Raw genomic sequence first — 14,343 nt, forward strand, 5'->3', positions numbered from 1 at the left:
ATCAAAATTATTGTAAAATTAAGCTAGTTAAGGGTCTAGAAAAATTGTTTGGTTTCTCTGATGTATTTCTGAACCGTCTCCTTAATATTAATATTCATATTAACGTCTTGAGGCTGAAAACCATAAATGAAAGTTTGAATATTGAGAGGAATAGAGTCATTTAGCGCTAACAAAGAGTTAAATAGTATTAGTCTTTGATTAGTATACAGAGGACAATGCAGGAAAAAATGTTCATGATCTTCGAATGGAGCACCACATGTACAAACAGGGCTATCATTAAGATATGAATTGAATAAATCAGATTTTAAATTATTTGCAAAATTTCTTAACTTACATAATGTTATATTAATTTTCCTATCACCATGATATTTAAAAATGTTACTACATTTTGGGAAAGCACCCACTTTCCACAAAAACAATGGTGATGGTATTTGTTTGATAGCATACTGATATCAGATGATATCGATTGAAATCATATATAATGTGTCAAACGTAAGCTTTTGATTTTCGGCAGGGTCAAATTTAGCAAGTGTTTCATCGGGTAACACTCTAACCAAAAATGCGTGTTTACTTCATCAATGTTTAGCATTTTGGTATGTATTTGGTAGAGAACCAAGTTGCTTGTTTGAAAAATTGGTTAAATTGTGAAGTTGGTGAACAAGTTTTAGTCTATAATAGTGTTAAGTAGTTAACAGGGTTTGATACACATCAGGTACACTCCCATAAAAGCTTGTATATCTGTGATTAAGATACAACCACTGATTCTAGGCCTTACACTGAAGTGCGTTGTTTTGTTGAAGAATTACTACACTTTTACTCATCCTTTCCACCCAGATACTTAATCGTTGATCATCACTAGCACCATCACATCATCAGACCGTTAAAACAACATATCAAAGTACCACTGTCACGTGACTTTACAACTATCACATTGAGCAAACAAGTTGACAAGTGAACTAAAATACACTGTGCCTTGAGTGTGGTCAGCAAGATTTTTTTCTCCGCCAATATATCGCCATCAAATTTTTGGTGAGAGTTTCGCCCTTCATGACAGGACTATGTCTAGACATTATGTCCACAGACATAACAAGTGAAACTTCACTAATGTATTAGGCACATCCTGATGTTGTGCACATACAGTTATTTCTTCAATCAGATTTTTTCATCTGTTACTCAGAAAACGGGCCACAAGGCACTCTAGAAGAGATTTTTCACGGGTTGCTGTCATGGTTACAGAAACTTTGCAAGGATTCTGATTGGTCATTATGATTAGGTTCAATTTCTTTTATTTTCTTTAAACCTGTCAAACTTGCAAACTTTTTCTCTTTATTTTTCTTTATTAAATGTAACTCACGTGGTCATGAAAGTCCGATCGATAAATTTATCTAAAGTAAGTTTTCTTATCTAGGTATCACGATACAAGTCAACTAAGTTCTCCGAAAATAAATCCTGACGTGCCTAGTATTCATGTGAAAGAACAGGGAAAATACACATTCCTGTTGAGAGCCCCAACCAGGAGTCAAACCCGGGTCTCTGGTGTGATAATCGACCGGTTCTACCAACTGAGCCAAAGAAGCATGCTCCGTCAACTCAGTGACAGAGACCGTATTTAACACTAGATACAAGCCACACCAACCCGCTCCTATTACATTCATACTGTACATTAACAAGATGAAAGTTTTATAAGATAGATGCAAAAATATACAATAAATGTACAACTAAATTTAGAATACAAATTGATTAATTATAGAATATGAATGGAAAATTATATAATATAAACGACATAACTTTAATTATGGTACAAATAAAATATAGAAAACAAACAATGAAAAGATTAATAAATATACATTTATGGAATACAAAAGAAAGATGAAGAATAAAAATGGAAACATATTGAATGAATATAGATATACATTGGCTGACATCCAGAAAGTCTGGTAAAGGGCTTATATGTCACTGTTGCCGTGAACTGATTTAACGGAACGGCGTGTCGGATCCTTTTCCTGTAATTAGTATTACCCACTTCCGGTAGTTCTTCAACTGTGAAGGTATGAAATATTAGTGGTTGAAATGCATCGATTTACCTGTGTTCGTATATCGATTTATTTAGCATAATTAACCTGTGAATTTACGTTCTAGCTGGACGGACACGTTCTTGCTTCAAAATGGATGGAAAATTTCAGGAATATGATAAAACTCATGAAAATGAAGATGACTTAAAACCAAACAAGCTGGATAGTTCGACTATGAAAATAAATGACACTGAAGAGTATGACAGAAATGATATTGACTTTAACAAGACAGCTTTTCCGAAGGAGGCAGACTGTAAAAATGGGGATGAATATAGAAGAACCAAGAAAAATGAAGATCAGACCGTAGCAACAAATTCATCCAACAACAGGACCTACTGGGCTGCCCTTTTACTTCTGACAATACTGTCTCTCGTCACAAGGCTCCACAAAATAGAGCTGCCGAAACACATCTGGTAACCATCAGTCATTGGTCTTATTCATTGTTTACTCTTGTTTGTTCACTTTTCATCACTTACTCGTACGTACTTATCGTTCAATACATAGTTTAACGGAATTTTTAGGTAACTTCTCTGGAGCTCTTTCATTACAGCGAGAAAATCCCTACAGGGTACAGTCAAAAAGGGTATATAAGGCTAGTGTATACTGTATCAGAGTTATAGATTTGTTATACATTTTCATGTTAAGGTAGAGACCTGTACTGTCTTGTATGCAGATATCACTATTGCTGAATTACAAGAGCTATTTTGATGTTATATTCAAATTGTCTTTTGCAGTGATATTTTGCACTCAGGATGTTTGAGTCCAGGACTTGCACTTTTTCTGTCTGACTCCTTCTCTTTGTTACTGGACTCATAAAAATTTTAAAAATGGTGCTCAGGACTCGACTGAAAAAACACCAAGAAAAAATTCATTATTCCACTGTTCTGTCCATCATTCCTTAGATCATTCTTGTTATCACTCCTTGTGAAGACGCACTTGATGGATCTTTCTCAGATTTCATATGTAGGTTCTCCTTGGTTCCTGGTTGTGCATTATTCCATTTTCTGATTGATCTAATAAACAACATAGCTGACAGGTGGCCATCTTGTGTTTTGGCAATAGGAGTTTGTCATCACAATTTCTTGATAAGTACTTGATGGATCATTCTCAAATTTAAGTTGTTGTTACCCTGTGGTACCTACTTATACTTTTGGTTGACCAACGGATGATCATCTTGGATTTTGACAGTAATATTTTGTTGTTGCAATTTCTAGATAAGAACATGTAACATAGATATTTTTCACATTTTTTTATGTACAGGTAGGTTCCACTTGGTTCCCTGTTGTGCATTTTCCCGTTTTTGGACTGATTAAAAAGCAAGAGGTTGGTTGGTTGAAAGGTTTTTCGTTGTTTTCCATGACTCCTCCTGTATTCAGGTATCATATAACTGACAAACTTAAGTTTTCTGACGATGTGAGGGACGACCTGCATCCCCCTCATTGGGATGGAACCATCTGTAGCTGTGATAATTTGATTATACTAGTCTTAGAAGACGGCTCCAGGGCCAAATATTCCCTTAGCCTAACTCTAGCAGTAAGAACATGTACAGAAGTTGAAAGGAAGAGTTTTGGGCCTTTCAAGATTTGGTTTGTGTAAGGTTAGTTTTTTTAGTCCATCTAATATTTTTAAAATAATTGTATTGACTGATACTATCCCTAGACCCCTGGGCTGGCATTATCACATGGACTGGTTTACAGTTGGATTTGGGTCTTGCACCCTGGCTTGTAGCATATGGAACCCTGTTATTTAGGACAATAGGGATAAACAGTTATCAATAATTAATATACAGACCTATCTAAAACTCAAAATCTAAAATCTCACACAATTAAACTCAACATACAATACAACACAACGCACAAACATACAAACCAAATAAACACTATACAAGACCCCAACCTTCACCTCCTTCCCCATTCAATCTCAAAACCCTATTTAAATAGTATTTCTATATATTATTGAGTTGTTGATTGATAATAGAATATACTTCTGTCTTAGATAATTTCACCTTATCTTCTATTGTGTTTTTCTGAAGTGATTTTTCATTTTCAGGTATATTGACATGTGATGGTACACACTCAAAAATTACCAAAATTACCTGTTGTTTTAAGTTTATCTAGATTCAATATTAGTTCTTTCGCTTTTTCAAGTCTGTATTGATTGTAACAAAGAAAGGCTATCTGTAAGAATTACTACTCTGTCTGTGGATTTTTTTATGTTAATAAGTCTAAGCGCTAATTCTATAGCAATGCTTTCATTGGTATAAACGCAGCACTGATCGAAGTTGTTTTTCTGCAGAATAAAGACCTAAGCTACTCTGTTAGTTTGTGGAATTTTTTGATCTGTCAGTATAATATTTGGTATGATCATTATATTTCTCGTCAATTATGGATAATGCAATTGTCCTAGCTCCTGCCGGATTTTCTTTTTTGTTGGTTTTGTCTAAAATTTCAGTGCTAATTTCCGGAGTGTCTAATTTCTAAGGCAGGATGGGATTTGGAATAATTTCTTCTATTTGAACTTGATCTAAATTGTGTTCAACGAGAAGTTGGTTTGTTCCATGGTTATATGGTGGTTTGTTGTGTTGTTTGGTTTATCTCTATATTTCATGTTCTTGGCTTGTTCGAATATAACATTAGGTGGAAATTCAGGTCCTATAGTTTAAGTTCTAGCCCAGTATTTTATTATTAATTTTTCTCTCTGAAATTTTTATTGTATTTCACCAGTTTCCGCATGTAGACTTATGGTGGGTGTTTTTGTTATTGTGCCTGTTGCTTTTCTACGTGCTGTGTGTTGTATTATATCTTGTGTTTTAAAGGTGTTATCCGAGGCCAAGTTGTAAATTTGGCATCCATAATCTATTTTTGGCCTAATTAATGCACTGTATATCTGTTTTCTGAAACATAAGTCATTGTGTTTAGAGCTTGTTTACAATTGTCTTTGATGTTATCTGTATGGGTACTCAGGTTTATTTTCGTTTTTGGTCAAAGATAATTTCTAAATATTGTTTTCATTTCAGTAATAATTATCATAACTTTAGTATGCAAATACAGTACCTACACCCATCTTTGTATCCCAACAACAAAAGATTCAAAAGAAAAACAATCCCGCCCTCCCTACAATCCATGAGCCATCAGGGCATGAACGCAGAGTGATCTCCCTTTCTCTTACCTTTATGGCTGCCGACGAGTGCGGAGGTGTCTGAGCTAAGTGCTTTTCTTACTCCTTCTCTTCGTACTGCCATTGTCGTTTGAGTATATTGTTACTCTATTAGTAGTCTATAAACCCATCTCCCAACTTATATTGTGAAATTAAGTATTGTCATTTGTTTATTTTGACCGTATTTCCGGCCGGTTTTTCCTCCACGTATTCGAGTGCGTGACTACTTGTCTCGTTGCTCGGATTTGCGTGAAGTTGGAATTTGTTTTCTCGCTGCTTTGTCGGCCGTGTTGTACGACCGTTTTATTAATGCAGTGCAATCTTGCTGTGCACGATAGGCTTTGTGCTCTCGTTCGTAGTTTTTTAATTTTTTTTGCAGTACAATCTTGCTGCGTACGGTAGGCTTTATGCTCTCGTTCGTAGTTTTTTGATTGTTAGGAAACTTTTTGTCCAGTCCAGATTTCCCTGTGCAGGGTTTCCCAGGGGGTTTTCCCCCAAGGGTTTGTGGCTTCAGGCCAGGAATCTGGTTTCCGGTCTCCCTTTCCCCCGGGCTCAGGGAGCAGGGGTGCCTGCGGGCACTTATTCCTGGGTCACCCAGGCCAACCTGCGGATGGTTTTGGGTACCAACAGTTACTCAGCAGTTACAGGCTTACCCTGTACATGTCTGGGTTTCCACCTGGTGGGAGTGGCGGTTCATCCTGGTCCTTTTGACAGGGTGTCCAGCCCCAGACTCAGGCAGGCCATATTGGCCAGTTCTGGGGTCACTCCCTGCCCGCTGGACCATTCCCATTCCCTCAGGGGTTTGGGTTTTACCCCATGGGTCTTCACTTGTGGAACCCATAGGGGTTGGTCTCTCCTCTAGGAGATGTTATAGCAGTGCGGAATCCCCCCAATGTTCTGCTACTTCGGGGGCCTTGTTGGCCGTTCCTATAAAGGTTTGCCAGACCTTAAGGACTTCCGCCTCCAGCGCGGACCCGTCGGTCTCCTGTTCCCAGGGGTCGGCTTCGGGTCTCCGACCCAAGCTTACAGCTACGACTGTTGGTCGCGCTGCGTCTAAACGCCATATAGAGGAGTTCCCCTCTCCGGAGATGGCTCCTCTGGCGGCCCCTGTTCCTCCCAAGGGGACTTCGGTCTCTATTGAGGAGGAGATGGACATAGAGGGTGCGGGCTCGGCAGAGGAAGACGATGTCATTCATCTTTCTCCTGGGCCAAGAGGGTTCACAACGGGTAGATGGCCCTGAGACTGCTGAAGTCGAGGCTCAGCATGTGCTTTCGGGGATGCAGGTCCTCCGGGCCAACATCCCCCGGATTCTCAGGGCGGAGGTTTGCCCACCGCCTCAGCATCGTCGACGCCTGAATCCACCATCCTTCTGGGTTCCCTGGTGGCTCCTCCTCGGGCTTCCGTTCGATCAGATCGGTCTCCGCCAGAAGGCAATATCATGTCTTCGGTTCTGGCCACGGCCCGGGCTCCGGTTTTAGAGAAGGACTCCTTCTCTACCCGCGCTCCCGGGTTTGTCGGTCTGCAGCTCAGTGTTGGTGAATTGTCGGAGGCTTCAGCTTTCGACTATGCCACACATGACGGGCAGTTGGCCTCTCAACCAGCACAGCTGGAGTTGAGACAGCTGGCTGCCTGGCCCGGCAAATCAGTGGACCAGGTGGTGGTCGATCCCAAAGAGCACCACAGGATGGAGATAATGTTGCACCTGTCCATCCAAGTTCTGTCATACATAGACTTCCTGACAGTTTGTCTATACAGGGTATCCGATTTGCCTGAGTGTCGGTTATCTGAGACAGAACAGCCGACATACAGGACACGGCAGCCTTGCAGGTTTCTCTGCTCATCAATGTCGTGTTGGCTAGGCAGTTTTCAGTTCTGAAATTCCGCCCAGTCCAGTAACCCTACCGTTTCCGCTTGTTGAATGCCCCCTTCTAGGGCTCTACCCTGTTCAGGGGAGCTCTTCCTTGGGTTCAGAAGGATATGAAGGAGGACTCGGTCGCCTCAGCACTTCTGGTGAAGAGGTTTCAGGCTGAGAAGGCCAGTGCCTCGCAGGGGTCAGTGCCTCCTAAGAAGAAGGCGAAGTCTTCTGCTGCTCGATTTTCTGCACAGCCCAAGTCCCAGCCTCACTTCAACGGCAACAAGGGGAAGGGTAGGAAGGGTAAAAAACCTCCTGGGGGCAAGAAGAAGGCTTCCTGACTATTTCTGCTTCTTGGCCGCGAAAGGCGAAGGGTATGGCCGGGTGGACGTTGGTTCTCCTGTCCCAGGCTCGTGTCCTTCTCCCGCAGGCTCAGGCTCCGGGTGGGCAGACGATTCGCTGGTCTGGCAGGGGCTCAATCTGCCCCATCCGGAACTCCCTGTGGGCGGACGTCTCTCTACTTTCCTTTCCCAGTGGCAGGATATTGCAGATGACGCTTGGGCTTTTGTTGTGGTCAGGGAGGGTCTAGGTATTCCCCTTCTTCAGGATTCGTCCCTCGCCTCACGGCCGTTTTTGTTTCTTTCCTCCTCCCAGGGATTTGGAAAGGGCACGGATGCTCCAGGAGGAAGTAGGGACCATGCTGCCAAGGCAGCGATGCCCTTGGGGCTCACGACAGCTCCTTTGGTGTTCACCAAGTTGCTGCTGGTGGTTTCCTTCACTCACGCAGACGTCCACATCTATTTCGACAACTCCCTCATGCCTCTTTTGGTGTGGGAATCGTTAGTGAAGGACACTCGTCTGGTCCTGAAACTCTTGCTCAGAGTCGGCTTTATTCCTTCCAGAGAGAAGTCAGAGGTTCCTTCATCTTAGGACTTCGTCTTCCTGGGGAACCATTTTGACATGGTTCGGGGCTTAGCCCTTCCACCTCTGAAGAAGTTCGAGAAGGTCAGGGCTCTGGCTCTGACTTTCATCGCTTGGTCGCTTATCCAGGTATATTGGTTCCTCAGTTTTCTGGGGTATCTCAACTCCTTGGCAGATGTGGTCCCCCCTAGGGAGGATTCACATCGGACCTCTCCAGATGTTCCTCCTGTCTGACTGGGTTCCGTCATCCAGGAGGCCTGGATCCCGCTTACCCAGTCGGTCAGGGAGTTCTCTTGCTGGTGGACCATTCAGGAGAACGTTTTCCACGGGGTACCTCTGACCAAGCCTATCCCCTCTATGATCCTGTTCATGGATGTGTTCATGACAGGAATGGGAGCTTACCTCGATGGCCAATGCCGCTCGGGGGAGTGGTCTGGCGAACAGCTCTCGGAGCACATCAGTGTACTCGAGATGAGACTGTTCATTTGGCTCTGCAGTCCTTTAGGGGTATCCTGCAGTCCAAAGTGTGGCTACCGACAACAGTTGTCGCGTATCTGGACAGACAGGGGCCACCAGGTCTCATGTCCTGTGTGCCCTCTCCATCCACATCCTTCTTCTCTGCCAGGACATGCAGTTGACCATAGCGGTCAAGCATCTTTCTGGCAGGCTGAGTGTGTTGGTGGACACTCTCCAGGCGCCACCAGTCGGTGTTGACGGAATGGCAGCTGTGTCCCTTGATTTTCAAGGGGAATTGTCAGGCGTGGGACAGACCTATTATAGACCTGTTTGCCACTTCCCTGAACAACCAGCTGCTAACCTTCGTCTCCCCGGTCCCAGACCGTAAGGCGTGGGCTGTGGACGCCCTTTCTCTGGAATAGGAAAGGACGTATGCATATGCATTCCCTCCCTTCAACCTGGTGGGCAGGGTGCTACAGAAGTTCTGGGAGCATCACTGCTCCTTACTTCTGAGAGCCCCTCTGTGGCCGAGGCAAGCTTGGTTTCAGGAGCTCTTGTGGTTTTTCTGGTGGAGAAGCCCTTGGCTCTCCCCATTAGACCGAATCTCCTTCGCCAGCCTTGGCCCAGAACGACACACTCTTGACCAGAGATCCTCCACCTTCACGCGTTGAGGCTATCTCTGGAAGCCACGCCAAGGCAGGCTTTTCTCAAGAGGTGTCAGATTGCATTGAGCAATCAATCAGGGCTTCCTCTTCTGCCGTCTACCAGTCACGTTGGATGATCTTCTGTGATGGGTGTGTTGGCAAGGAAGCTTATTCATTCGAAGCTTCTGCATTTGATTGCGGACTTCCTAATCTCTCTGTTTAGGTACCGCTATCTGGCACCTGGCACTATTGCTGGCTATCGTACAGCTATTGCCAGAGTTCTTGCTTGTTATGGCAGGAAGGAGATAGGTTAGTCCTCCTCTCTTTCTGCCCTAAGCAGAGGCTTTGCTCTGGATAGAGTTGTTTTTAGCGAAGAATCAGGTTCCGGGGTTCTCGCACGGTCCCATCAGGATCCTGGCGCTGACTAGCTCGGAGGAGCGAGATAAGTTGCTTTGTCCTTGTCGGGCTCTTAGGTTTTATCTTGAAAAAACCGGGGGGGGGGTGGGGGGCGGGGATCTCGATCCCGTCTGTTTTGCCCATCAAACAGGGACAACGAGATATCTCCTCCCAGTCGGTTTCCAGTTGGGTTTGCCAGGTGATTTAGTATGCTTACGAGCATTTTGATGATCTGGCTAGGGCGAGAGCGAAAGCGCGGTCTCACGAGGTCAGGGCCCTTGCTTCATCCTGGGTCCTTCTCTCAATTGGTCCTCCTTTCAGGAGGTCATGTCTGCAGCATTCTGGCAGGGCAGGGATACCTTCACAGATTTTTATCTGCGATCCCTAGCTTCCCACTCAGAAGGCCTGTATTCATTGGGACTTTTGGTGGTAGCATAGTCAGTGGCTGGGCCTCCTCGTTAGCCCCGGGCCATGTCTTTCCGTACGGCGGCATGTGGGTACACCTGCTCTTTCACAGAGAGGTTCCTTCCTTCACTTTGGCACTCTGTTCTCCCTCCCTACTACTTTGGTTGTGCTGAAGGGGCTGGCTGGCTTCTAGTCACCACTACGGTAAGACGAATTCGCAAACTAAAGTTATGGTAATTATTACTGAAATGAAATTGAGGTTTTTTAATGTAAAACCAATTTTCATGATGTAATACTTACTATAACTTTATGGAGTCCCACCCTATCCTCCCCTCTTCCTTATCTGCCTGGCTGCCCCTCTGTGGGGTACGCCATAAAGGTTATTAGAGGAAGGGAGATCACTCTGCGTTCCTGCCGTGATGGCTCATGGATCGTAGGGAAGGCGGGATTGTTTTTCTTTTGAATCTTTTGTTGTTGGGATACAAGGATGGGTGTAGGTACTGTATTTGCATACTAAAGTTATGGTAAGTATTTCATCATGAAAATTTGTTTTACATTAAAAAACCTCAAGTTTAAGAAACAAATCTGATTTTTTTGGTTACCTAAGTAGAGCTCTGGTGTTTTGGTTCTTCTTAAAAATGACATAGTTATGGGGTTGTCTTTTGAAATTTTAAAGCCCCAGTTATCCGTCCATTCCTGTATGATATCTAATGTTCTCTGTATTATTGTACCAGTGTGTGATATAACTTTACTTGTGTGCCAAATGCTGGTGTTATCGCCAAATTGAGATTGGCCACATGTGCATACATGATTATATTATGAAACAAAGTGATATGCACAATAGATTTAATATTTGATATATATACCTGTAGCAATTTCTCTCAATATCCTGTGAATGAATGTTTAATGAAATTCAATATACATGTTATTGTACCTCTGTTTTCCAGCATCCTGTCATTTGTGTAAATTATGAATTACATTGAAAGGTGTACACTGCATGGATCCCAGTTTTAAATCAGGGTGGGGGAGGGGGTTGAGAAAGAGAAACACTAAATATAGGTGTGGATAGAAATTAATGACTGACACTTACAATAATTCTATGACATGGTTTATAGCATTTAAAGTTTATCATTGGTCATGGTTATTGTTGGGTTTACATTTACAGTATCTGTCCTGTAATAAGCCTTGGGGAGCAACACATGTTCTCTGACTGCAAAGTCAGGGTTAGATCATGGACATACTATGATTTAAGGGCAAGGACCAAGAAATAGGTTTAATTTGTAGTTTTACTGCAGAACACTTTACTTGCATAAAATCATTACTAGAAACATACTTATATTCTGATAATTAATTTATTCATTTAATTTAGTCATGAATTACTGATATTTAATTACCTGTTAATTATATGTGATTGACAAGTCTCGTGTATTTACAGATATTATCACAGTGTAACAATACAGAAACTTTAACTTCATCTAGTCTAGATTTACCATCCATTAAATGTTCAGTATATACATATAATAAGGTGGGTGGTTTTTTAGCTCACCTGGCCCGAAGGTCAGTCATCTGTCAACTTTCCTATGAATCGCTGTCATGTACGCCTGAGCAGTGTGCATTGGAGAAGGGGATATAGTTTTGTATAAATTGTTGGTCTGGGTCCCCTGTGACCGGAGGGATGAGCCCAGTGGAGAAACTCTTACCATATTTCAAAAATCTATTTAGTTCTTCAGAAATTGCAGAATTTTACCTGAAGTATGCTTGCATTGGGTGAAGGGAAATAGAGCTATTATTTTAAAGTATTCCCTCTTGTAGGAAGGATAGGATTTACCCAAATTTGATATGGAGTTTTTTTTGGAAAGGATTTAATTTTGTATAAATGTATTACCCCATGGAATGGAAAGGTCATGGTCCAATAGAGGAAAATAAAATTTCTTAAAATTCTACTATTTCTGTAGGAATATTGAATTTTGTCCATATTTTGTCTAAGGCATTCTTTGGTGTAGAAGAATGTGTTTTGTATAACCTTTGGATTTGGGCTGTTTTTGGTTGGAAGGGCTGGGTCCAATAGAGAAAATACAGCAGATGCTTAAACATTTGTCTTCCTTGGTAGGAATACCTGCATCTTTTCCCTATTTAGTCTGAAGTATGCTGGAGTGAAGGGGAATAATGTTTTTGTAAATAATGAATCTCAGACCCCTAGGGCAGAAGGGGCAGAGTCCAGGGGAAATAGGGCAAATCTTCTTATGTAGGAAATCCTGGATTCTGTCCATTTTTTGGATACCCATGCCTCACTATATCTCTTAGCATTGAGACATCATAATTTTAGAAAATAATGTTTTGGAATCACATGAAAAAATCCTACATCAATTTCTCATCTGTATAAATATATCTCTCTGAAACTGTTTCAGAAATTTTCTTCATAAAATAAATATATATATATATATATATATGTATTTGATGTTAACACAGTTTGGATGTGCTGAGATTTTGAGATAAAAGATAATACAGTAATACTGTTGTACGACTGTCTCTCTATCTGTCCACATCACCATGTGCAAATAATAACTTTAGTTCTTTGGACCAATCAGTGGTGCATATTTCAGGTTATTTTTGGGGTACAAAGGTCAAAAGTCAAGGTCACTGCTAATATAAATAGAAAATTGTTCCAGATCACCATTTTCAAACAATAACACAAATTTTAATGAACCAATCAAATTTTATACTTCTTATTTACATGCACAATGTTCACTGTTTCTTAATGGGAGTACTTGCTTGGGATTGGTTTTTGAATCAAAAAGTCAGATGTCATGGTCGATGTTACCATATGAATAAAAAAAAGTTTCTGTCCAATAAATCAAGTTCTTCTCAACTGAATAAATAAAAACCAAAACTTCACATTGTGCTCCCCAACATGTACCGCCTATTTACGACTTCATTGATGTGAAAAATCATAGGTAAAGGTTACAGTTTTTGTAAATAGAAAATTTTTACCAAACAATAATTTGTGTTCCCATTGTCCGATCAATAGCCAGATGTTCACTGCTATTGATATTGGTTCTGTAACATAATTGGATAAAGTGCTACCAATTTGATTTAAATGATTGACCTAGACCCATTTTTAAGGTGTCAAATGAACTTAAAATTTCTTTTTGTACATGCAAAACCTTCAAACTACTTCTTCCAAAATACCGTAAGGCCTAGAATCATTATATATGACTGGAAATTTCCTTTGATGAAGCACAACAAAGTTTGCAAAAAGAAATGACATTGACCCATATTTAAGGTCACAGAGGTCAAATGTGTTAAAACTTTTAAACGACTTATTCCAAATACTGGAAGGCAAAGAATCGTTTTATATGGCTGGAAGGTTCCTTTGATAAGACCCACCAAAATTTGCGAAAAAGAATAACCTTGACTCTTATTGAAGGTCACAGAGGTCAAATGTGTTAAAATTTTTAAACGACTTCTTCCAAAATACCGAAAGGCCTAGAATCATTACATATGACTAAAAGGTTCCTCTGGTGAAGCCCAACAAAGTTTGTGAAAAGAAATGACCTTGACACATATTCAAGGTCACATAGGTCAAATGTGTTAAAACCTTTAGATAACTTCTCCCCAAATACCGGATACCCTAGAATCATTATATTAGGCTACTATGTTTCTGTTATGGTGTTCTACAAAGTTTGCTAAAAGAAATGACCTTGACCAATCCTCAAGGTCACAGGGGTCAAATGTGTTAAAACGTTTAAACAATTTCTTCTGAAATATCCAAAAAGCCTAGAATCATTATATTTGGCCAGTATGTTCCTTTTATGAAGTCCAAGAAAGTTTGCAAAAAATTGTGATTGGTTTATTAGATTTCATATGTGTGTATATAAAAACTCCTTTGATTGGTTGACCATGTTTCCATAGTCAAGATCACAGGGGTAAATGTTATACGTGGAATATATGCACAGATATAGTACTGTTGGTCATAAAGATCCAGGTGAGTGATACAGGCCCTCTGGGCCTCTTGTTTAGTTACAAGCTTTCCCTAGTTGATGACAAACTTGACTAGAGATAAAAAATTTAGAATTAGCCTGCTATGTAATTACACATCTAGTTAAAATTTGTTTTTACTAAATAATTTGCTTTTTCAGTGTTAACAATGTTTTGACCATAAGATACTGAACAAATGACAGATATTGTACTGTGATCCATATATAGTGTACATCATTCTGGTTTTCTGTTTTTTCAGTTGGGATGAAACACATTTTGGAAAGATGGGAAGCTGGTATATAAAGCGAACTTTCTTTTTTGACGTCCATCCACCTTTAGGAAAGGTAGAGAAGATTACAATTCTAAATCTAATGTGAGCGAGTTGAGTGATTTGTTTCTACTGGTATATTACATAGTAATGCAACCCAGTAAATGTGATTCTGAACTCTTTTGAAATGAAGG

General features: G+C 41.0%; 1 protein-coding gene across 1 annotated transcript in view; it reads left to right on the forward strand.

The window, feature by feature from the left end:
- The first annotated feature begins 2,396 nt into the window (after positions 1 to 2,396).
- LOC132543542 (protein O-mannosyl-transferase 2-like) overlaps positions 2,397 to 14,343 on the forward strand; it is a 40,575-nt gene continuing 28,628 nt past the window's right edge. The window contains exons 1-2 of the mRNA XM_060207059.1: positions 2,397 to 2,485; positions 14,141 to 14,225. Coding sequence (XP_060063042.1) covers positions 14,166 to 14,225 — 60 coding nt within the window. The 5' untranslated portion in view covers positions 2,397 to 2,485; positions 14,141 to 14,165. The remainder of the gene's footprint in view (positions 2,486 to 14,140; positions 14,226 to 14,343) is intronic.

This window comes from Ylistrum balloti, unplaced genomic scaffold (genome assembly GCF_031769215.1).
Source record: "Ylistrum balloti isolate Yb309-2 unplaced genomic scaffold, AGI_CSIRO_Ybal_v1 Utg369758, whole genome shotgun sequence".
NCBI lineage: Eukaryota > Metazoa > Mollusca > Bivalvia > Pectinida > Pectinidae > Ylistrum > Ylistrum balloti.